The following is a 24752-nucleotide window of genomic DNA, read 5'->3' as shown; positions in this document are numbered from 1 at the left end:
ATTCCTGAGTCACTCCACATGCAACAGTTTTTCGTGTCGTCTGTATTAGTAGCCAGTGGCTTCATGATGTTTTTTTCCTCTCTCTTCCTCAGCTCCCTTTTTTAGATACTGGATACTTCTTTTATCACAATGGCATTGCCAAGGCCAGGAGAAGGCGCAGTCTTCAGCACAAGCTTCATCTGGAAAAGGATTCCAGGGTAAGTGTTTCATCGTTATGCACACCTATCATTTTTTTTATGTGACACAGGCTGTTTTTTATGAGGTTGGGGTGATGATCAAACCTGCGGTTATGGCTGTGTTTGCTTCCCCATGCTTCTTTCAAGCTTAGTGGTGTGAAAACTCCCCAAACCCCTCAGCTTTTATTTTTATTTCACTATTACAAATACTCTCACGTTGCCTCAAATGCATCTTCTCTCCGGTAAGACTCAGTAATGCCAGAGTCTCCAGGACATCTCTGTGCACTCTGTCTCTTTGCCATAGGGAGGAGCCATCCAGGGTACATCTTGCGGTCATCCCCTCCATGCATCCTGCTAGTTCATGGGTCATCCAGTGCAGAAGACCTTGTGGTGTGAATGATGGCATTTTATCTGCAGTCACACTAGGACTTTTTCTCAGGGAATAGCATACACACCAGATACTAGGAGGGTGTATACTGTCCAGTATTTAGAATCATAGAATAGTTAGGGTTGGAAAGGACCTTAAGATCATCCAGTTCCAACCCCCCTGCCAGGGACAGGGACACCTCACACTAAACCATGTCACCCAAGGCTCTGTCCAACCTGGCCTTGAACACGGCCAGGGATGGAGCATTCACAACTTCCCTGGGCAACCCATTCCAGTGCCTCACCACCCTTACAGTAAAGAACTTCTTCCTTATATCCAATCTAAACTTCCCCTGTTTAAGTTTTAACCCGTTAGCCCTTGTCCTATTACTACATTTCTTTTAGATGCTCTTGCTCTCAATCTGCAAATGGTGTGCTCAGTTTTCAGAAGCATAAACCCTTCTGACAGGAGGGAAAGGCCCTTTTTGCAGAAGGCCATGAGCTGGCACCAGCAAATTCTTTTTTCTTTTATTTAGAGTTTTTACACTAGTATAATACTAGGCTGGAGAGGGGCCACGTAGCATAAGAAGTGTATTTACTGCCCAAAGAAAGTAGATAAGTCTAAAGAATGATAGCATGACAGCAATTAGATTATTTTTTTAATCCTTCAGTAGGATTTAAACTCTGTACTGTGAACAAAAAAGAGCAAGGAACAATTTTTTCCAGACAGGGTTTTATTGCCAGATATTATATGGTGTTGGAACACTTAAGAAAATAGTAATCTGAGTAGGAAGAGAAGAAAAATAGGTTAAATAAGGTCAGGTTTGTTGTGACACCAGAGCAAGAAAGGTCAGATGAATTGTCAGCTTAATTTTCCTACTTCTGTCAAACTTTCAAGTATTTTTAGGCCCAGGTCCAACTGGGATGGACATGGCTACTTGCTTCCTTGCTTCTGTGGCTGGCAGGTTCCCTAGGGCTGCTACAGGTCTTCCAGTGCTCTAAGGTATCTTGTCCTCTCTCCCTCCCACAAAGCTGGTACCAGGTACCAGGTACAGGTGAGGGGCTCTGAGGAAGAGATCCTTCAACCTGCTTTGAACAGATATTCTCAGGTTGCCCTCAATTTGTTTGCCAAGCAGGGATCAGAAAGTAAACCATTGAGAAACCACCTACAATTACTGGGTACTAAACAGATGTCATGAGTGAGGTGCTTTCATTTTTCTGAACCACCCAATCTTGTTAAAAGCAGTTTCCCCAAAAGCATACAAGTGAGTACATTGCAGACTAGTGGCTGAGTACAGTTATTGTGTGCAGGTGCCTCTGTACTGGAAATAAGTATTTTTGTAAGCCTCTGAAAATTTTACAAATACCTGTGATATTTGTGTGAATCCACTAATTCTCATTGCAGCCTCATATAACGTAGCTTCATTCAAGACTGGCTTTTGCACTGACTGCCTCTAGACTAAGTGTCTGCAGTGCTATTAAGAACAGCTTAAATGAATCTACCTTCTTGTTCAGGGATGTTCTCTTCCACAGTCATCTGATATTTGTGGTCACCGGACTCCTGGATGGCTTCGGTCACATTCAATGAAAACTCATTTTTGCTGTTAATCTCCCCCTGTTCCTGATACTGCATACCAATGGCTTGGCTTTCCTTGGCTCCCTCCTTTGATTGCAGAGAATAAAGCCCTGTGTTTAAATAAGTGAGAATATCTCCCATGTGAGGAAAAGAATGGAAGGGGCACGGAGGCAACATTTCATTTCCATGTGTAACATGACATTTTCTCATCTACCACTTCTACCTACTTTGTCCTCTTGGGTAGTCCTTGAGCTCTTATGATACCATACAGGTAGGTTGTGTTTTGTAATACAGTTTGAGAGCAGTTGAAATCATTACTCTTATTTCTCTTCTTTGTGTTATACATGGAGTTTAGAGAAGTCATTAAAATTCCTGTCATATTTATGTCTAAGTGGAAACATGAGTTGTGTTGACAGTACTTAATTTCAAACTCCAAAAATAATTCCTAAATTTAATGGCAGCTTTCTAGACCATTTACATTCAATTTTACTTAGCAACAAATGTCAGCACTGTCATGGTTAATATGTTAGCGCATGAAGCCAAGAATAAAATGTTCCTGTTGTCAGGCTGGCCAGGAAGCAAACTTCCACCACAGAACCTTACAAATCTCTTAGGAACCCTTATGGTAAGTGCTGTAGTTGTTTAGCTCTACCCAAGTGTTGAGAGAATGTGGGCTGCAGTTATTCTGTATACTTTTTGCTCTGGAGGAGGTTACAATTCCTAGCTAATTTTAATTATTAGTTGAAAAACAGCACAGATGTTCACTCAATTAATTAATGTTCTTTAATCAAGTAAGTCCCTTGAGGAACCATGTCGGTTTTTGAAGAGCCCAGGGAGATGGATGGCAAAGCACTATGCAAACAGGTTACTGCATCATTTTCATGCTCTGCATGTGTTTTATAATGCTCGAAGAAGCTTTGTTGTGTTAAAATTTACTGTATGTTTTCACCAAAATAATTTGGAGATATGTTAAACATAGAGCAGTTGTGTGATAAACATCATCACTGTCAAGGGGATAGGAATGGAGCATTAATAAGATGCCTTCCTAGAGATGCAGCAAGAACTGAATCTATGTTTGGAAGAACAGCTTCAAATATGATGGATTTGACATGATTTAATACAGTAGTGTTGCTGAAGCCTGAAGCAGAGCTGGCAGCAGGTAAAGGCATATGTAATAGCGTCATATAGTGTGTCGTTCTACTGAACTGTTCAAGAAGAAAGTGCAGGCACATGAAGCATCTTGGCTTTTGCTGTCAGTATGGTCCTCTCAGGTCCTCACTGTCAGCATGTCAAATGCCACAGTGATTTGAATTGCTTCAAATGGAGGCTGTTTAGTTATTTAAATTACATTTTCTGAGGTGCAGAGAACCTTCCAGGAGAGGCTTGCTCAGAAACAACTCTTGTTTTCAGATGCAAATTTCCATGATTTCCAGGTGCACTTGTATTTTGTTATTTTACCATATGTACCTTTTGTGCCAAATAGGTGGGATTGGGGCAAGTCCGTTTAACATTGTTCCATGTTAAAGCTGGAATGTTTAATGAGATAAGACACAGCAGCAAGCTATCCAGCATTCCCCGTGCAAAATCACATTTTCATTTGCCATTATCTGTTAATTGCTTTAGCTGAAATATCTCAGACCAAAAGGTCAGCCATTAGGCTTGGTTTGCTTTGGAAAGCTTCACTTAAGTAGCTGCTGTACTCCCTGGAGCTGGAGGCAGGGCAGCAGCCCTTGCCATGACCCATGGACACAGGGAGGGGGTGACAGCAGGGGGCAAGAACCCTGAGTGACATAAGGGTAATGAGGAGCCCAAGTAGGATGGGACCAGGCATCAGCATGAAGGTGAAGAGAGAATAAGCAGGACAGGCTGGAACAGAAGCCCAGAGTCAGAAAAAAGGTTGAATGATTTGGGCATGAAGCCAGTCCATGAGCTGAAGAGGACATGGAGAGAAGCATGGTGATAGATCAGGGAGACTGGAAGCAGTCCACACTGACAGACAGCGTCCACACTGACAGCAAAGAGTGGTGCCTCCTGAGAGCAGGTCACAACACAACCTTAGAGAGAGGTGACCTTTTCCAAGGGAGACTTCCCTGCAAGCAAGGGGAAATACAGCTTCTGTAAGAGCAAACCTTGGTTTTAATTATGAGGAACTGTGGTACATTTCATCAGTGTGATTGCTCTGGAAAAGCAATTCAGAACTACGGAGATGCTTCATACTGAAACGTATGAACGTTTCCTGTCTCTGGAAGTATAGTAGAGGCAGGATGGGAAGTGTAGACATTCCCTGTCCATCACAACTAAAAGAAAATAATTGGATTTGCTTCATTTTGATTTTCAAAACTGACTTAGATTCAGGCCTCCTATGGAGAGACTCAGCTGTATTATTAATAAATGTTTTGAAAAGTGGCCACGTAAATAAAAGGAAAGGGAAGAAAATGCAGTCTTTTTGTTACCTTTCAAAGCAATACTACTGTGTTTTTGCTGTTGTTGCATATATTCTGTTGGTAAATAGTCTTCCACTGACGGAGCAAGAGTTGAAACACAGTTTGTTCCCTCGAAGATTATTTTGCTTTCTTTCAGGTTTTAGATAAAACCATTTTCCTCCCACACAGTCTCTCCTGTCAGACAGCTGCCAAGATAATCCCACTCAAGAAAGAGGCTTTAATATACAGAGAAAAGCTGAGTCCCATTACTGATATCTATATGTGAGTGCATCTGTGTTGGGGGAATAAATACATATCTACAGAGGGGGGAAGGTGAAATGAAAATCTTCCACTGAGGGTGAGTGAATTTGGCCTTAGATTATGATTTTTTTTTGGACATAAATATCCTAGTGATAGCAATCATTATGGTGAAGAAAGGGATTAGAGAGAGACTTGGCTGATACTTGTGCTGGTACAGGAGTCTGAGGAGGGCAGATGTGTAGCTTCTTTAGGGTCTAAGTCTCTAGGTACCCATAGCTAAAAGTATTCCCAGACTGCTTATATCATGGGACAAGGGAAGAAAAGGGGCCATAAAGCAGAGGATCTAAGCTTTTAACTAACTAAATAAAAATCTTCTGTATCCTTCCTTGCCTCAGATCTTTCCTATGTCCCCTTAATACAATTGGTTTGTGGTTGGACCATTGCAACCTGGGAAGGCAGAAGTGCCCTGTGATGCCAGGAAGGGGGTTGCCAAGTGCTGCCAAAGCTGGGTACTTCATCCATGGTCACCTTTAACAGGGGGAAAGAGGGTCAGCAGCTTGGAAAGAGCACCACCGTTTAGCAGACAGCAGCCCTTAGCAGCGGCAGCACAATTTAAGACAACTTCCAGTGCCCTTTGTGGCAGCATTAATGACAGGCTTGAGATGGGTTAAAGGTGGAGCCTTTTTCCTCTCTCCCTTAGCACTGAACTTCCCCTTTGATGAAAATCCTCATGATAAGATCAGGAGAACCCAGTTTACCTCAGTTTTCCCCCATTCTTCAGTGAGTGTACCTGCAGTGACTTGGGAATGCAAGGGGAGGAGCTTTCCTTGCTGATTGGGTCAGAATCTCTAATTCTGTGGAGGTGCAACCTGTTTCCCCATCCTTCTGGTACTGGAGACAGGCAATTCTGTCCCTGGAACATAGCAATGAGAGCAATTTACAGTTACTTTTATTAAAATTGCTATTTTTGGCATCTTTATTCCTGCTCCATGCCCCACATCTTGATCTCCCAGCTTCCTCACTAGTGCTAGTGATTGTTATTTCCTTGTAAATTTAGGATCAAAGCTTGGAATCAATCTGAAGATGCTTCCTCCATCTCAGTGGAAAGCTGGCTTGCTCCTGAAAGCAAAGGGACAGCAATACAAAAATCCATCCCGCAGGAAAGAGTTAGCACCTGACCAGTGTACTGTTGTAATCCTGCTGTTGACTCCCTTTGTGGGTAGAGGGGTTAATTTCCATGTAGTTCATCACAGCAGACACCTCAGATATATGATACTTTGAACATCTGTGGGGATAGTCGTTCTCTAAGTGAATGTAATGCCCAAGGCTTACTACCCAGTCTCAACTCTTAGGGGGAGGGTTCAGGTCCCCCAGCCAGTTCTCTACCGTGCAGGGAGGTATGGATGTGTGCATTAGGATAGAAAGATAGGAGAAAAGCCCTTCATGTTTTCAGCTCTTTTCTGTACGTTCTTGCTGTGGATGGTAGCGGTGACAGACTTACTAGTGAAGTCTGTTTAGCATTTTGCTGTAATGTATGCTGTCGTGGGGCTGGCATGCTGGTAGGATTATACCCAGGAAAAGTTTGGAGCTGCCATCAATTTTATGAGACTATAGGGCAGCATTACATGAGCCTTGGTGTTATCCTTTTGGAAGGAAATGGAACATTAAGTAATAAAAGCTCTGCTTAAGTACCTGTAATAAATATTGAACAGCCAAGAAAAGCTCATTAGAGGAAATGTCTCCTTTCCAATGCTGAAAAAAGCTGCAGCTACCCTCAAGCCTACACACTGTTGGTTGAAGCTGCTTTGCCAGCTTGTTCACCAAATAAGAGCTGAAGATGTTTTTGTCTTCAGTCATCCTGGCAAAATGAAGCATATTGTGCAGAAGACAGGCAGTGTCATCCATGAATGGATCCCTGGTTTATCTGTTTCTGGCATAAGTTGTCTTATGCTTTATCCAGTGTATTTGACGAAGGAGTTCTGAGAGTCTGTTCCGGTTCAGAGGGAGGCCTATTCTTTTATTAAATAACTTTTTCAGGTTGGTATCAGCTTGAACATTTGTTTTGCTTTCCCATACAGCTCACTGCCCTTTCTGAAGATCCTGTATTTGTAATTCACAATGAAGCCAGTTGGCAAGCATTGTAAGAATAAAACCCCTGTTTTCCTGATGAAACCACAGTCAGCTGTACGTATTAGATCATCTGATAATTGATCTGGTGTATGTCTTATTGCTGAGCAAATTTAACACTTAAATGAAGCATTTTGCTTTTATGATACTTAGAACTGGTTATTTAAATGTCCAGGTTCATGGGTGGGGTTATCTGAGAATATGGAAAGGAAGAAGCAGTAGAAATTGCAGCACAGTGTTAAAAAAGGCAGATGCAGTTAGTCAGTTTACACAAAGGTGGAATTCAACCTGTGTTTCAGATGTTGAAAGAAGAAGGATCATGCGGGCAGTAGGACAAAGATAAGTAATTTTGGGAAGTGTGTTGTATGAGCTTTGTCATGCCAAACAGGAAATCAGCAGGGCTGCAAAGAGGATTTTTAGGTGTCTGATAAGGGAGGAAAAAAAATTTACCTACTGTTTTGCCCCTCTTGCACAGCTGACAGAAGGGGGTACTGCTGTGCCTCTGGAGTGCAGAGGGTAAGCTACTCTTTAGGCCGTGAAATTGTGTCTGTGATAATGTTAGAGATCATGGAAATACACTGAAGTAGCAAATGTGGTTCATGACTCTACTATACACATAGCGTGGCTGTTGTCACTGCAAATAGTGATTGCTAAATTCTCTGTGATTGCTTTTTGAAAACTGAATCTGAGGGAGTCCTGTTTCTTCTAGTCCCTGGCCTTTGCAGACTCTCCCTGTCCAAGAAGAGCTGATGGAGATTAACTGCTCACAGAAAGCTTTCTCCAGCTACCTTTTGCACAGCTGACCAGCTGTAAAGCACTTAGCTGCTCTTTATTTGAGATATCACAGTTATTGCATAGCAGTCAGTTTCTGTAATAAGAATAAAAAAGAACTCTCAGGTATAAAAAATAATGAGGTCTAGAGGTACTCAGGTACTTAAGATGTCACTTAGGGTTGACAGGGTAATCCCTTTCACTGCAGAGAGTATATTAAGCACATGATGAAGAACTTCCCAGATCCTAAGTTTGTATTCCTGATGCTAAGCTTGGCATTGCTGGCCCGTACGTCGGCTCTGGGTGTATGTTGTGTTTGTGATGTGCAATACAGTTCTAATGTAAAATATCACAACACTTGAGTATGGAATATTAAATATTTCAAACAATTTGCTGCTGGAGCAAATGCAGTTATATCCAGCACGATGTAAAAGTGAAGCTAAATTGGTCTATTATTTCTGTTTGTAACTAGAAAGACAGCTTCAGGGAGAAAAAAAGGCCATCAACATCAGCACTAAAGAATCTTTTATAGATGTATTATATGAAAAAGCACCATTAGCTGCTCATAATAAAATAACAGACTAGCAAAATGACGTCAAACTCAAACATACATGTGTCTGTTATGGAGACAGTGTATAACTGAAATTATAGGATAAGCTAAGACTATTTCTATTAGAAGAAAATATAACAGAATGTACCACAAGATAATAGACTGATAAGTGAAGACAATGCTGTGCAGATTCACGTAGAATTTTCCCAAAATAGAAGTACTGACGCACTGGAGTCCTGGTGCACTGGGGGCTGTGGAGTCCATGTGGTCAGTAGTTTCAAGCCACAGTTCAACCCTGATCATAAGTGACTCGGGTGTTGCTGAAACCTCCCTGGGGCATTAGGATGGCTCAGATGGCCTCCTGAAGTTGTTTCCAGACATGTAATTACATCCTTTTCATATTGCTGAAAATGATACATGGGGTAAAGCAATAAAATGAGCTTTATTCCTCAAAAATACTTGTACCTGCTTGGAAGTTCAGTATTTTTACAAAAGCCTGTTGAGACAGCAGACCACACTCAGCCTCCACTCTGCTGCCTGTAAATTGCTGAACTGGCATTAGTTAAGTTTCTGCCTTACTGTTGATGTCTGTTCTCTTGACTGCAGCATCACTCCCCAGTCTCGCTCTGCCTTTTCCTGTCTCTTGCTTCCTGCCTAATGATTAAAGTCTCTGTTTTGTGGAGCAGGCCTTGTCTTTGTTATTTGTCTGTGCAGTTTCCAACCTCGAATGGTCAGTGGGGTCTGTGTAATATTATAATACAAGCAGTGACAGTGGTGAGAATATTTAAGCTTTTTGTTAGTAGGATGTTGAGAAGAATGAACAGTGTCAGGCAGTGACTTTGGATTAACGTGGAAACTATTGTGCTGCTCAGATTTGCTTTGGTTTGGGACAAGTTTGATTTTGAATAAGAAATCCGGTGCTTTGATGCACTGATCTTACAGTCACTGAAGGTCATGAATATCTTGATATTCAGCGGATCTGGGAATCCATGGATGTGGTATTGGTGATAATCATGACTTTCTCTGTGGGAGGCTTGAGCCAGCTGCGGTCTGATGGTGAGATGAATGAAAGCCTTCTTTGGGCTGCCATCGTACCAGCATGTCCTGCACTGTGTGGTGACCCCTCTCTCTTCCTCTTGCCCTTGCTCAGGTCAGGACAGCTGAGGTTGGTATGGAAGAGTCAGTCATGGCCTGGGAGCACTTGTGCTTGATGGTGGCAAAATACATGGGGAATCAGAAGTGCTCTCCCTACCCAAGTCACCAGTGCTAGAGCTGTGACAGAATTCAGACTGCCATGCGTAAGCTTGTCTTCAGAGATACCTTCACTTTCAGAAAGTGGATGTATTCAGCTAGACCTTCTTCTTTTCAATGCAAGTAAACTCTATGCTAGAAAAATTTCCTTGGGAGCAATGCAAGACATTTTGGAGTTCATTTTCTTTTGGCAAATCTCTTAAGCCTAACAGAAAATTTGGAGACTGTGAAACTGCCTTTGAGTTAAACCCTTTTGAAAAATTGGAAATATATTGGTTGATGTATACTTTGGGAAGAACATAGAATAAGTTAAAACATTATTATTGATATTCCATGATGCCCATATATTTTAGAATGTGACATGGTAGATTTAAAATGAAACAAAATAAATTTATAACAGTTTATTCTTTACTTCAGAAGATCTGGGATTCTTGCATGTGCAGTTAGATGACCAGAACCATTTGCTGTATATGACGTTCCCTGTTCATGGCAGGGGGGTTGGAACTAGATGATCTTCAGGTCCTTTCCAACCCTAGCTATTCTATGATTCTGTGACATTGGCAATAACTAAAAGGTGTGTCCTGGGTTCAGCAGTAGCAGTCATTTTTCTCCTTCTTGGTAGCTGGTGCAGCGCTGTGTTTTTGACTTTCAGCCTGGGAACAGCGCTGATAACACCGATGTTTTTAGTTACTGCTCAGTAATGTTTAATCTGACCAAGACTTTCTGAGTCTCATGCTCTGCCAGGAAGGAGGGGAAGCCAGGAGGAATCAGAGACAAGGACGCCTGACCCAAACTGACCAAAGAGGTATTCCATACCACAGCACGTCATGCCCAGTATATAAACTGGGGGCAGTTACCCGGAAGGGCTAGATCACTGCTCAGTTGGGCTGGGTATTGATTGGCTGGTAGTGAGTGGTTGTATTCTCTTCCCTTGTTATTTCCCTTATCATTATTATTACTGGTGGTAGCAGTAGTGATTTGTGTTATACCTTAGTTACTGGACTGTTCTTATCTCAATCCCTGGGAATTGCATTCTTCTGATTCTCTTCCCCATCCCTCTGGGAGCGGGGGGGCAGGAAGGGGACGAGTGAGAGAGAGACTGCATGGCTGACTGAGTTCAAACCATGACAAGGTGGTGCAGCTGTACAGTTAAATCAATAGTAACATATGACAGGAACATTTTTTGCTGTAGTTTTCTGGGATACCTGAATGTGCTGTGCCAGGGCTTGTGTTGCAGGGCTGTAATGTTAACGCTCCCCCCCACTTCTACTAAGAGAGTCAAGCTAAAAGAATCGATATAATGGCATACGTTACTATATCACACAATAAATGTATTACGTAGTGCATCCTCCCATGCCATTTAACATACTTTAGTACTGTTTAAAATTTGATGAGTGTTTTCTTTCTAAGCAGCATTTCAGCCTATTAGTTTATTGCAGCCTGTTCCAAAACACTGTTGCAAGCATTCTGTTTCCAGTTCTTCAAAGTGTATATGAAATATCTTAAGTATAATATTAATTTTTTTATACTATCAACTCAGCAGCACAGAGCCAACAAGGAGTTACAAATACATCTGTGAAATCATTGCTTGTACGCATGATGTGTTCCATGAATACAAAAAGGGGTTTCCAAAGGTCAGAGAAAGTTGATTGCAGTATTTGGAAACACAATGGAAATGAATTAAAGGTTCAGATTTAAATTATTTCTGAATAGTTTTCTGCAGTTATTATTTGATGCTGCATTGGAACATCAGCAAAATGGGTGCCTCCAACAGCTGAGAATAGCCCATAGTAATTAAAATGCTAATATGCATGTCATGGGCGAGGGAAGTCGAATAATGCTTCTTTGCCTTGTAAACTTCCAGCTGAGAGGAGAACGGGACTGGGCAGAATAAAACATTATGGAAAGACTAAGAAATACCTTAACATCTCTGTGGTACATATTTTTCCAAATTAGTTATATATTATCAGTTCCTTACTATCATAAATGGACTCTAATTATTTTGCTTATATGAAGTGATAGCTGAATGGCCACATTTCTGTGAAGATAAAGCTTTATGTTTTCTATGATAGCCATCAGATAGTATCTGAGTCCTGAAGAGAAGTATACTTTTATTACGTGCACAGATTTCATATTGCATAAGTGTGAAAAGCTTGTTTATATTCATTTTATCTTTAGTGATTCCAAGAAGTAATGTTTCATATAGAGGAATACACAGTGGGATCCATGAGCATTGCAAACATGAAGTCTTCATGGAAGAACCAGAATGACCAGATCTAATTATTTTGATAGTCCTGATCTCACAGCAGTATCACTAAGCTGATTACTGCTGGGCTCCAGGTTATGTAACACTGCAGTGCTACGCTTAACATTCATAGCTGGTTCTCTTCTTCCTCGCCAGCTCCGCGTGTTCTCTCCTATTCCTGTTCTTTGGAGGAAGTCCAGATGCATCGGTTGTATCCTCGTCAAGATCCTGAAAAACAAAATAAGGCACTGAGGCAAGGAGATCCCCTGTGTTTTGTCTCAGAGTCTGAGTGATTGATTACATTTGTTCCTATCTAACTTGGCACTGTCATATGGCAAATACAATAAACTCATCTTCTGTGTTAAGCTACTGGATTTCGTGCCAGCCTTCACCTGCATATCTTCTGGATCACTGGGTCACTTTTGTTCTACTGGTGGTTAACACCAAAGTCAGCAATCATAGTCATAGAACAGTTTGGGTTGGAAGGGACCTTCAAAGGTCATCTAGTCCAAACCCCTGCAATGAGCAGGGACATTTTCAACTAGATCCAGGTTGCCTAGAACCGCATCCAGCCTGAGCATGAATTTCCCCAGGGATGGTGCATCCACCACCACTCTGGGCAGCCTGTGGCAGCCAGTGTTTCACCATCCTCATTGTAAAGAATTTTTTCCTCAGGTCCAGCTGTATCTCCCTCTTTCAGTTTAAAACCATTGCCCCTTGTCCTAGTGCAACAGGCCCTGCTAAAAAGTCTCTCCCCATCTTTCTTATAGGCCCCTCTTAAGTACATAATACCTGGAGGCATTCTCTCCCAACAAAACAAGGAGCTCAAGGCAGCTGCAGTCACGGCCCCTCTGCTTTTTGGAAAAGCCACCTTCTAGTCATGTCCGCACAGTGTCTTAAAAATGAGAGATACCTTTTATAAACCTTATAGGTACAAGCTGAATTCCTCTTGTGATAGCCTGCCTCATGCATCTTACTGATCTAACACCGTGAGGCAACAAGCAATCTCTGGCAGTGTTTGGACAAAAATACCGATTCTCTTAGGCCAGGAGATACTGACATAATTGAACAATGATTGCTTTATTTTCTTTTCTCAACTGTGATGCTCTCGTGGGAAAAAGTTATTTGGAATCTATTTTATTTGTTTTGGAACATGAGCTTTTCTTGGTATAGTTCCTCTGGTTGCTATAGGAAGAGGATTCCTGTTTGGACTGTTAATTTTCTGACTGTTAATTTTCTACTTCCTTGTTTCCAGATCTAACCATATCTCCTAAATCTCAACAGTCCTTCTCCAAGTTGTACAGGGCATGTTATGAGAAAAGCTATGAAAATTTTCCTGTCAGACTAACTGAAAAAATCACTTTTCTAAAGAAAAAAAATATTTTTGAGACTCAAACTCATTTTATTTCTGATATTGCAGCCACAAAAATAACAGGAACAAAATCAACCTTTTCATATGTGAAATACCGAATTGGAGGAAAATGCTGTACTGCACCAAGTGATTTTATTTAGGGGGAGAAAAAACACCCTAGTTTCATGTTGTTTCAACCTTTCTGATCAGAACTTCTGTGAGATTTTCTTTCATGATAATTTTGGTTGTTTTCTTCAGCTTCATTATTTCCTTCCAAATGAACATCCAGTTGCCACAATGTGAAAAGTATGTTTTGTGCAACCAAAAATAGCTAGTGGGAGACAACCTCTAAAAGAAGCAACTGATTATCAGCCAGGACTACAGCCTTCTCCTGCTCATAGAAATGGGTAACTCACTGCTCACTTCACTGCTCTTCTTAATTGAATCTAAATGGCTATGAATGAATCTAAAGGCAGTAGTACCACAGTGAGGGTTAGAGCTTCTCACAGCTGTGCAGACCTCTTGCTCTCTGATGCCAGATATCTCTAACAAACCTCCACTGGGTCTTTGGTCCATAGCCATCTTGAAAAACAGAAGCAAAGGGGCTTGGCACAAGCCAACTGTTTCTATTGCCAATTCGCTGAACAATGACCATTTGGTGAACATCTGCATTGAAGGTTTTTTTTAGTCCTGTTTGGATATTACCCTCAGAATCCATTGATAGCCAAAACTGTCTCAAGAGTTGTATGGTGAGCAAATCCAGGGGAGCTCAACTCACCCTGCCTTTTCTAAAAACATCTAAGGAGGCTAACATTTCCCTCAAGTCGGGGCATAGCTCTTCTCGTAACAGCTTCTTAAACCCTGTTCCGAGGAGATAAGTGGGAGCTGAGTGTTGCAGTCCTCCAAAGAAGGAAGCATTTTTTACTCATAGGCTTTAATTCACTGAAAACTGAACCAAAACTCCCAGTAGTTGATTTGACATATACAGAAATATATGAAGCATATACAGAAGTATGAATCATAGAATGGTTTGGGTTGGAAAGGACCTTAAAGCTCATCCAGTTCCAACCCCCCTGGCACAGGCAGGGACACCTTCCACCAGACCAGCTTGCTCCAAGCCCCGTCCAACCTGGCCTTGAACACTGCCAGGGATGGGGCAGCCACAGCTTCTCTGGGCACCCTGTGCCAGTGCCTCAGCACCTTCACAGGGAAGAATTTTTTCCTAATTAATGATTTATTTCTTTTTTACCTCCAGGAGTCTGTTTGGAGAGAAGCCTGGAAAAGGGGGTATGAATAATTGGATTTGGTTAATTTTGTCTAAGGAAGAAAACTTCCTGCAGTGAGCAACTTATCATAGTGAAAAAATGTTTTTTGTTCCATTTCAGAGTTGCCATATGCACTGTCAGTGGAATTTGGAGTTTAATTATGAAATGTTTTCACTTTCATGTGTCAGTGGGGTTTGGAAGAAAGTTTGAGTGTATGAAAGAAATGCAAATTTCAGGCTGAGAGGTATGAAAAAAGGACACCGCTTTTAGGAGTATGAGTCAAACTGACGTCTGCTGGTGTCCTGCCATTCACTGTGAAACACTGAACATTTTTGCATAAAGGACGTATTTCCCTAAAGACAGCTGTTTACCTGAGAATGCTATTTGTCAGAAGAATCTACTCATCGTGGTTTTCTTATTAGCGCTGTACTTGAGAAGTGTGTGCAAGGTGAATTACCTACCTGACTTGCAAACAATGAATAATTCAGTGTGAGCCGTGAAGTCAAATAAATCTCAGATACTTTGCCTGCCTGCAAAATAGATGACGGTGAGGAAGGCACTGCCTTGGTGGCTTCAGAATTGCAGATCTCCCACTGAAATGATCTGTCTGTCCATCTGAAATAATTAGTGGTATTTTATGATACATAACTACATGTTTCCAAGCATGTTTCAGATATGGATCATGCCCATTTCACAAATGCTGGAAATAAACAGAGGGGAGGCTTTAAATTTTCCAAAAGGTCACACAGCAAAGCAGAGCAAACGCAGGAGTAGCTTCCAGATGCTAATCTACTGCTCTGGAAGGAGGCAGGGGGGAAGAAGAAAATAAAACCCAAGGTTGGATTACAGCCATTTGTGGTCTTTACAGCACCTGGGCAATGAGAAAACTGAGATGAGAACAGGGGGAAAAATAAAACCCAAGAGATTAGTGCAGATCCTCTGAAGCCCAAAAGAATTAAACAAAGGACAGTAACCTTAAACTGTAATTACTGTTGTCATTTAGTGTTTCCACATGCATGATCTGGAGGCTCAGGGGAAATTACTGCACTACAGGCTATCTAAGCATAAAATAATAACCGAATTGTATGGAGGCATTTGTCCCTGGGTATAATCCAATACTAGTGGTCCTGCCTCTGCTCCTGTTCTTGCTTCCCCATGGCCCCCTCCAGCTTTTCCCAGGGTGGTGCTTCCTTGTCCTGCCTAACAGCAGCAGCAGATGGAAAAACATATTCACGTTTCTAGCGTGATGAAGATTTGAGTGGGAGACCTTTGTGCTCAGGAGACTGTAACCCAAGTAATATTTTTTCATTTACTGTTTCATTCTTGCTGTCCAATAAACAACTGGGTTTTTTGCATAAACTATGCACAAGTTATGTAACTGAACATGTAGCTGTTTATATCTTTAAAACATACAGGTACAGTGTTTCCCAGAAAGTAAAATCCAACACCTCCCTGTCTTTCATTTTCAGATGAAAAGAAAAGGCAGGGAATATATGTCTTTGTGCTACTTTAGACTATGCTACTGACCCCAAATGCGTGTTGATGGGCTGGGAAAGGTATTGTTTGACAGAGAGATATATCAGTGATTTCTTAGCAATTAGGGCTGTGTTGGTGTTGTGTGGTTTTTATTATACTATTTGCTCATGGAAATGGGAGCTCTCTTGGATCTCTGCATGTAGGAATCTGACATTTAGCTCCTTTCAGTTCTCCTGCCTCAAGTGCCAGGAGCATCCATAGAACACCAGGACAACACATACTCTTAGCTCTGATCCCAAACCGCAGCACTGCCTCCAGGCTAAGGTTCTATCTTCTTTGTGTGTGTTACTCTCAGATGGAGATGTAGAATGAAATGATAAATAGTTTTTGTCTCCTTGGTGAGGTGATTTGAAACCTCTTTTAGTATGTTTTGCCTGATTGAAGCAGCAGCTGTCTACCCACACTGACTAGAGGAACTAGGGGCTTTCATGAGAGACATGATGAATGATGTCCTTGAGATTTATATGGGGTTTTCATGTGAAGTCGTATGTTAAATTGAGAGAGGATATATGAAGAGGGTATAGGAGAGAACTTTTCTCAGTTCTGCCTTTTTCTTGTTGTCCTGGGTTTAGCAGTGGCAGTCATTTTTCTCTTTCTTGGTAGCTGGTGCAGGGCTGTGTTTTGACTTTCAGCTGGGAACAGAGCTGAAAGACAATGATGTTTTGGTTTGGCCAAGGACTTTGTGGGCCTCATGCTCTGCCAGGGAGGAGGGGAGCCGGGAGGAAGCAGAGACAGGACACCTGACCCAAACTGACCAAAGAGGTATTCCATACCACAGCACGTCATGCCCAGGATGTAACTGGGAGTTAGCCGGGAGGACTAGGTGGACTGCAGGGTTGGAGGAGGTATCGGTCGGTGCTTGGTTGGGCTGGGGGGGGCAAGTTATCGGTCACCTGGTGATGGGGTGTTGTATTCTCTTCCCTTGTTATTTCATTTATCATTACTATTATTGATGGTAGCAGTAGTGATTTGTGTTATACCTTAGTTACTAAACTGTTCTTATCTCAACCCGTGGGAGTTGCATTCTTTCTGATTCTCCTCTCCGGTCCCCCAGGAGTAGGGGGACGGCAAGAAGGGGGGAGTGGGTAAAAAGCTGTCTGGTTGGGGTTAAACCACGACACCACTGTCGTGGTTTAACTCACAGCCAGACAGCTCGTTACCCACTCCCCCCCCCTTCTTGCCCTCCCCCTACTCCTGGGGGAACGGAGAGGAGAATAAAAAGAATGCAACTCCCACGGGTTGAGATAAGAACAGTTTAGTAACTAAGGTATAACACAAATCACTACTGCCACAATAATAGTAATGATAAAGAAATAACAAGGGAAGAGAATACAACACCCATCACCAGGTACCGATAACTTGCCCCCCCAGCCCATCAACACCAACCCATACCTCCTCCAACCCTGCAGCCACCCAGCCTTCCGTAACTCCCAGTTCCCTGGGCATGACGTGCTGTGGTATGGAATACCCTTTTCAGTTTGGGTCAGGCCCCCCCCCGCTCCCCTCCTCCCTGGCAGAGCATGAGGCCCACAAAGTCCTTGGCCAAACCAAAACATCATTGTCTTTCAGCTCTGTTCCCAGCTGAAAGTCAAAACACAGCCCTGCACCAGCTACCAAGAAAGAGAAAAATGACTGCCACTGCTAAACCCAGGACACTTGTCAAGGTTGACAACAGGAAAATTGTTTTTCTTTTCCTCCATGTTTTCCATAAGGACCTCAGATAAGTTTTTACTGGACAGCACAGTAGCTTTCCAGAACTCTGGTTTCATAACAAATCTCAAGGTAAACCAAATAACGAGCTGCTTCCTTCATCCCTGACTAAACCATGAGTTCAGTTACACACTAGTGTAAGGTATGAGGTGTTTGTGCTTTCTTCCTCTCTAACCATTGCCTGCTCTGTGAGTTATGATAAAGGGAAGATAAATTGCCCTGGACGGTTTCCATCACCTGTAGGCACCTGTGGAGGAACAGGGTACCTGGTTTAAATGAGGAGGAGGAGACACATATGAAGGAGCAAGTGCCTCAGGTGGGGATCACACTGGGATTTTTGCCCTATTTCTGTGCAGTGGGTCACATGAGCTTATGCTGACCCCTCCACAAGGTCCAAGATGGAAATGCTGGAGGGGAGCAACCTGTGAGCCAACACAATGCACAGCAGTGCACTTACACTAGGAGGTCTCCAGGTCATGTCCATGTGCCATTGTTGCTTGAGGAGCACTGAACATACCTGTTCACGAGGCTCTGCATGCTGCTCCAGCCTCATATACTCATCTCTGAGCATCCCTGCTTCCTGATTTGCCCTCAGTACCTCAGCATCTTTCCCTCACCTGAGGGTTGTGTATTCTGATTAGGTTACATTTTCTGAAACAGGCATTCTCCTCTGAAGCAAAGAATAATAATTCATCCTCACCAGTTCAGCCCGGCAAGTTTGAAGTTGAGTTCAGCCACAGGGAGAGTGTTAAGAGTTTCTCTTCTCACAGGCATGGTGTTAAACACAAGAGATGGATGTTCCTCCAATTTGCAGCAGTGAAAACCTGAAATATCATGGAAATGGATGGAATGAGTCTGTGTTTATCCTTGGACAAAAAGAAGTCTGGGTCTTTGCACGTCTGGAGAGTTGAATCTCAGCCAAGAAGCTAACACCAAATGTACCTTGTTCCAATGTGGTGGTTTCACCTGATGTTTCACCAGACCTCAGTGGTGTTCCTGAGTTTAGGTATTCTTGTCTCCAACCTCACTGTTCCTCTGATACCATTCCCACTTTTTTGCTTGTTGCAGGGTTAGCTGGTGTTGGAATAGGGAATATGATTGCATTAAAAAACCTGTTTCTAAGCTACAACACTTGCCTGATGTCATTAGCAATTCAGTCCAGGGTGACATGTGGCAAGATGAAATAAGGGAATACCTTGAACTGGGTTTGCCCTTCCTGCAAGGGAAGCAAGGAACGACGAGGGGCCCTGCCCGTAGAAAGGATGGTAGATTTCAGTCCTTTCCAGGGACCTCAGGGGTTTTAGTTTCCCCATTTTGCACATCACAGTTGTTACCCTCAGTCTCATAAAACAACATTTTGAGCCAAGACTTTGGCAGGACCATCCCTTGCATAATTCTCTATCTCTGGCATCGCCTTATTGTTCCTCATTTTCCTTTTGTGGTGGTCATTCATTGGTACAGCTCACCTCGCTCTTAGAAGAAAGGCCCAGAACAAAGGATGTAATCTCTGATGTCATTGTGTTGTCCACAGCTTGCCAAGCCCATGATTCTGTCATTTAGCACTGGATGTTTTACACAGCTTCAGACTGCAGTGGCCTGAGATGTGGGACTTCATAGCCCAATGTAGGCATCTGTTTAAAATACCATAAAGTCAGTCCCGCTGTGGTAGTAGTTTATTTCTCCAGACCTCCCTTTTGTTGCCCTGTGAAGTGCTGGTAGTCTCAAGCCACTTCTTCAGTGCTTGCCATAACACAAGTTGATGCTGGCTTTTTTTGAAGAGCCCTTAAATGTGTGTGCAGCAAGCACTATTGATGAACAGAGATTCATCACTTCGTATATCAAAGAAATGTAATTTTGTGAGGGAAGCTTCTCCATTAATTTTTTATTCTGTGGAAACCGTAACAGGGGTTGGGGCTCAAAGTTTGGACACAAAGAGCCATTTCCATAGAATTCACATGCATCATTTTTGGTTGCCTGCTGTGTGAAACCTGAACAAGTGATTTTCTTCTGAGATTTGCTGAATATTTGTCTCAATGGAAATCAACTAGGAAAAGCAAGAAATATATAATAAGACAGCAGTTTACAGGAGTGTATAGAAATCTTTAGTGGTAAGCAAAAGTGTATTTTGGGTTTAGTCTTTCTCAGACCCTTGGGGTACAGCCTCTTCTCAATGAGTGTGAATACAGAGGTCCCTATTAATATTAATGCAAGTTATGTATGTGTACTGGGAGGAGAATATACCCCAAAGCCTAATTATTTTATGCAAATAACTGAACTGTAAAGATACTCCCTCCTTTCTGGGCAAAAAAAAAGCAGCAAAGTTCAAAGAATTTGCAGCAGGATGATAATTTTATAATTTCATTTAAACCAGCCTGTGCTTTGACCCAGTGGGGACAAGGGAAAGCTCAGGCACCAAAATCCCTGCTAGCGCACTTGCGTCTCCAGTTAATAATGAGTTTTGTCGTCTTTGGGGGGCCGCCTTTCATTGCTTTAGGCAGTGGATAAATAGAGGGGCTTGTGACAAATCTGAACCAGTTGGATGCCCTGGTCCCTTGAAATCAAGGCAGAACCCTCTTTGTTTCTAAGATTTCTGACAATTAATTTAATTGTGCAGATGTGCTTTGGAGAGAGGAGAGGCTTGGCCAGCAGCCAGTGGGACAGGCTGCTGGAGAACATGGGCAGCGATGTAAGAAGCCTCTCTGCTCAGGGGGCAGTTGAGAAAACCCATGAAGGATATTCAGATCACACTTCTGTGCCTTGTACTGCCCCGTGTCCGTGACAAGCTGAGGAGAGTTTCAGCTGGGATCAACTCAATGTATTAATGTCTCAGTTTCACAGGTTTTTCCTTCCCTGTTAATTCCCTGTGTGCTCTGTTACGTTGGGGCTGGCTCTGTGCGCCGGCATGGCATCTCCTCCCTGCTTTACTAACCCATCTCTGCTCTGTGTTAGGTATCCTGCCTACAGTCTCATGCTAGATGTGATCCCTTTGCCAAACCACTTAAGTCCTGTTAACTTTCTTGTCAAGAAAAGAGCTGTAGGCTTTCCCTAGGGAAATGTGGGTTCAATATGCTGCTCAAGCAGGCACTAGGCAGTTTGTGAGTTCAGGGGCAGAAGGATGGATTTCTGCCACGTGATGGCAGCCAGATTGTAGGATGAGGTGGGAACAGTGCCCTGATGTAGATATCTCTGCCTTGGCTGTGCTCTCTGCTGCAGTGCTGGGCACCAGTGAGCTCTGCAACTGTGCTGTCTGTGGGCTCCAAGGCAGGAATTGGAGGAGAACATTGCAAGATTAACAGAAAATTCTGACATACAGCATGTCTTTACAAGGATCAAGGTCAGCCTTTGAAAGTATACAATTAAAAACTGACTTGAGTAAGGGCCAGAACAATAGGACATCAGCTGCTTCTTTGCTTTTTGCAAACCAGTCTCTTATTTGCAGCTTTTCCTACCTTTGCTGTTGATACAGAAATTGCTCTCCAGAAGCAGTTCTGTTTTGATGCTTCCACTGTGGCAGATGGCCTGGCCCTGGCAGCTATACACTGCTAACCCAGTGCTGGACAGCAGTGATACATAAACCTCTGCTCATTTTATTAACGTGCTTTGTGGCAGGGATCCATAAACCTCTGAATCTAGGAGCTGAAGAAGTGCAATTGCAACCTTTATGGTGTATAGCCCGATCAATACAAATCATCAGTTGCTTCCTACTGGGCTGGAAAAGACATGCATGGGAGCAAGCTCCCTTGTTTTTTCTGTCCAGTATATTTATGGTAATAGAATAAAGAAGTAGCTGTGCTATAAACAAGTACTCTGCTGTTGGGTGCAGGAGCAGATACATGAATGCGAGCAGCAGCATAATTGTGGTTTTCGCTCTGTCATAAGGTTGGCTTCTGTTTTGTGTCTGGCTTCTTGTTACAGAATTTCCTGAGAGAAGACATTGTGCAGCCCATGTAATTCCCACCAGGCAGCATTTAAGGAAGATCAGTGGTTTGCAATTCCATATCTCAACTCTACTGAGATAGCAGCAGTTCTGAAAGAATTAAAAATAGACAAGAAAGGCTCACTAATACATCACTACCACTCATGTGAACCTTGAAGTTTAAGTATTACAGGTTTGAAATACTAGAATTAGCTTAGACTTTCTGTCTGTTGCTGCTATATCACTGCAGGCAGGCAGGTTCATAAAAATAGCCTTTGTTTTTTATTAAAGCTAAATGGCCTTCTGCAGATGTCATTACCACCTGGCTGGGGAGGTGTTGACAGCAGTGGGCAGTGATCAGTGCTAGCAAAATGCCTGCCTGGTGCAGTGGGGACTTGAGTCAGAACAGAGACTTGCAAGAGCTGACAGAGGAAGAGTGGTTGTTTGTGATGGCCTCTTCTGTCTGTGCAGAGGTGACCCCCTCCACGTTAACTGGAACAGATGCCTCTTTGGGAGATAAATTCCCCAAAATTGAGACTGCAGCATCTGTTCTTGGAGCAGAAGAAACAGGGAAAGGAATGATTGTTTTGAGCAATGACAGTGCAGAAGAGGTTACAGAAGAGGAGGATTTGATTCTGTAGGGCACTCACAGGGTTGTAGTCAGGAAAAAGAAATCAAAAGGCACTTGTGTTGTTTCTGAACCCAGAGCTGAGGAAGTCCAGATTCTGCATGGTGGAGCCAACCTTTTCTTCATGGTAACCCCATGAGTTCAGGTTTTGAGAGCCCACAGCTAGTTTTAAGTAACTGTTTTAATTCCGACTTTCTTAAATGAATGTAAATCAAATTGATTTTCAGCTTGGTTCATGCACTGCAGGTAGAACAGCGGCACTGACAGTAGTCTGCCTTTCTTTCCTCCTACTGCCATGGTACAGTTTTTATTCTGGGAAGCTGCTTTTTGGCTGAGATTCTGGCAGCAGTTTTCTGTGAAAATGCTTCACTGCTACTGGATCCAACAGGGCCCATCTGCTAGAAGGGCTGTAAGCAGCAGGGGAAGCTGAAGTAAACTTTTACTCTAAGCCCCACTACATGAAAGGAACCCCAAACACCTCCCATTACAGTTACCATGTTTGAATGCTGTAATAGGGCTTGGGGGGAAGCTGTATAAAAGTGCATTGGTTTATGACTTGGTGTTTAGAAAAGGAGTACACATAGAAAGCAAAATAAATCACATTAAAGGACAGAGCAACATGCAGCTCGTCAAGGAGTGTAACATTATGGTGTATTTACTGTTGATATGGGAAGGGGATAATCTATGCCAGTAATTCTGTGAAAGGAAATGTGTATTATATTTTTCCAAGCAGATATTTCAAGGTGAATGATGAGCTATTAAATGAAATTTGAGTGGGAAGGAGGCTGTGAAGAATGAAGTAGAAGTATGATGAGTTATAGCACAGGTCAGAAGCCAGCTTTTGAGTGCAGAATCACTTTGGAGACCAGGAGGTCTATTCAGCACATGCTACAGACTTCAAGGTCTTATCCTCTGCTGACTCAGTTTGCTTAAATAGTGACGCATACCTGCACAGGCATATTGCAAGGCACTTCCAGTCTGTCCATATGAAGTGCACTTAAACTTAGGTCTGTGAAGCAAATTGGTGTCCTTAGAAAGGAAATGCATGAAGGTAGAGGTAAAGCTGCTACAGATTATGCTTTGTGACTGAAAATGTGTTTGGGCATTAGCACAAGCATTCACACATTTACTGGAAGGCTGTTCTGCGTCAGGGTGAGCCAAGGGCACACTTCAGCAGAGAATAACTTTACCTGCTAGCTGAGTCTTCTCATGCAAACTCAACTGAACAGATTTTTCTCCAAGTTATGTTTTCTCAGCCGCTTATCTGGAGACTTGCTTCATGGAATAAATTAACTTAAAATCAACAGAGTTAAAGGAATCTTTAGCCTATGAGCACTCCTGTCCTCTTGGGATGTATCAGATATTTACTGCTTGTGTGGAAGCAGGAACCATACTAATGGAATATCTAAAAAGGAGGTTATATAAACACAGACTCTGTAGTACTTCTGTCCTTGTAGGACCACTGAGCAGGAGGAAAGTCCTTTTCTGGAAGATTGCCCAGCAATACAAGAAACAATCCAAAGTTATAAATGAACAAATGACAAAGAGGGATTTATTAAATTAGAAGATTCAGCACCAAGTGAACACGTTTCTTTGTTGTACTGCACAGATATATCCAGAAGCTAGTCTCAATGCCAAAAGGTTTACAATCTGAAAGATGGACTGGGTCTGATTCCCATTTAAACCGAAACCCTTTTAGACCACAGAGCATATATAGCTTAGACCTCCCTTCTTTGGGTATCACCTCAACGGCTCATGATGGCCTTTGTAATAAGTAAAAATCATTCTATGAAAAGATTTTTGCTGTTGAGGAAGAAGAAAAAAGGGGGGTGGGGTGCGCAAGAATGATGTTTTAAGAAAGGTGTATCTGCAGTACTTGGCAAAGTTATGTCATAGAAGGGAAAACTGTGACTTGTAGGAACTAATTCTGCAGCTAAGAAGGCAGGGTGTGCAATTGATAGTGCCCTACATGCATGGGCCCTGATTTCTGTCACCAGGCATGCTGTTGTTTACACCTGCACAGAGAGGTGGTGGCTTGGATTGATTTGGAGAGGCTGATCATTTCTGTGGCCCAGTGTAACTGGTGAGAGAGCAAAGTGCAAAATTTACCCCCAGGCTGCTGATAAAGTGTCCCTGTGGTTTGCAATCTCTCCAAATCCACTGGAGAGACTAATACCTGCAGTTATAGCCCATCTCTGGGGGAATTTCTTTCTTACAGAGGTCTTTGATTTTGTAACCGAGGTGACTGTCCTGCTGTCTTGCAATAAGACATTGTTTGAAATATAAATTACTTTGACTTTTCTGGTCATTATATATCATAAAGTGTAATGCCAGCTTCTGTCTGTAGAATAAGCAGTTTTTTATTGCTTTGGAAACTCCTTATGATTTCAGAAATGCTTCTGCTTTTTTGCTGGCTTGTCTAAGCAGAGAAAAAGTGGGAAATAAGAAAGAATGGAGTTCCTAGAATAGCCAGTGCCTGTGATAGTGTAGATCCTGATATGGCCCTGGTGCCAAACTGAGGTGTGAAATGGTTTGTTTGTTCTTGAGGCAGTGCACTCCGTATCAAGATATCCAGGGCTGTTTCTCTGTCGCAGTCTTTC

The 24752-nt window shown here is 42.5% G+C and overlaps 1 protein-coding gene across 1 annotated transcript in view; it reads left to right on the top strand.

Moving 5' to 3' along the window:
• Nucleotides 1-24752, top strand: part of PCSK2 (proprotein convertase subtilisin/kexin type 2) — a 109333-nt gene that overhangs the window by 21668 nt on the left and 62913 nt on the right. The window contains exon 2 of the mRNA XM_061356252.1: nucleotides 93-197. Coding sequence (XP_061212236.1) covers nucleotides 93-197 — 105 coding nt within the window. The remainder of the gene's footprint in view (nucleotides 1-92; nucleotides 198-24752) is intronic.

Source organism: Neopsephotus bourkii, unplaced genomic scaffold (assembly GCF_033783945.1).
Source record: "Neopsephotus bourkii isolate Nb327-2 ecotype Australia unplaced genomic scaffold, CSIRO-AGI_Nbou_v1 NB_845, whole genome shotgun sequence".
Classification (NCBI taxonomy): domain Eukaryota; kingdom Metazoa; phylum Chordata; class Aves; order Psittaciformes; family Psittacidae; genus Neopsephotus; species Neopsephotus bourkii.
This window is presented reverse-complemented; position numbering and strand designations above follow the sequence as displayed.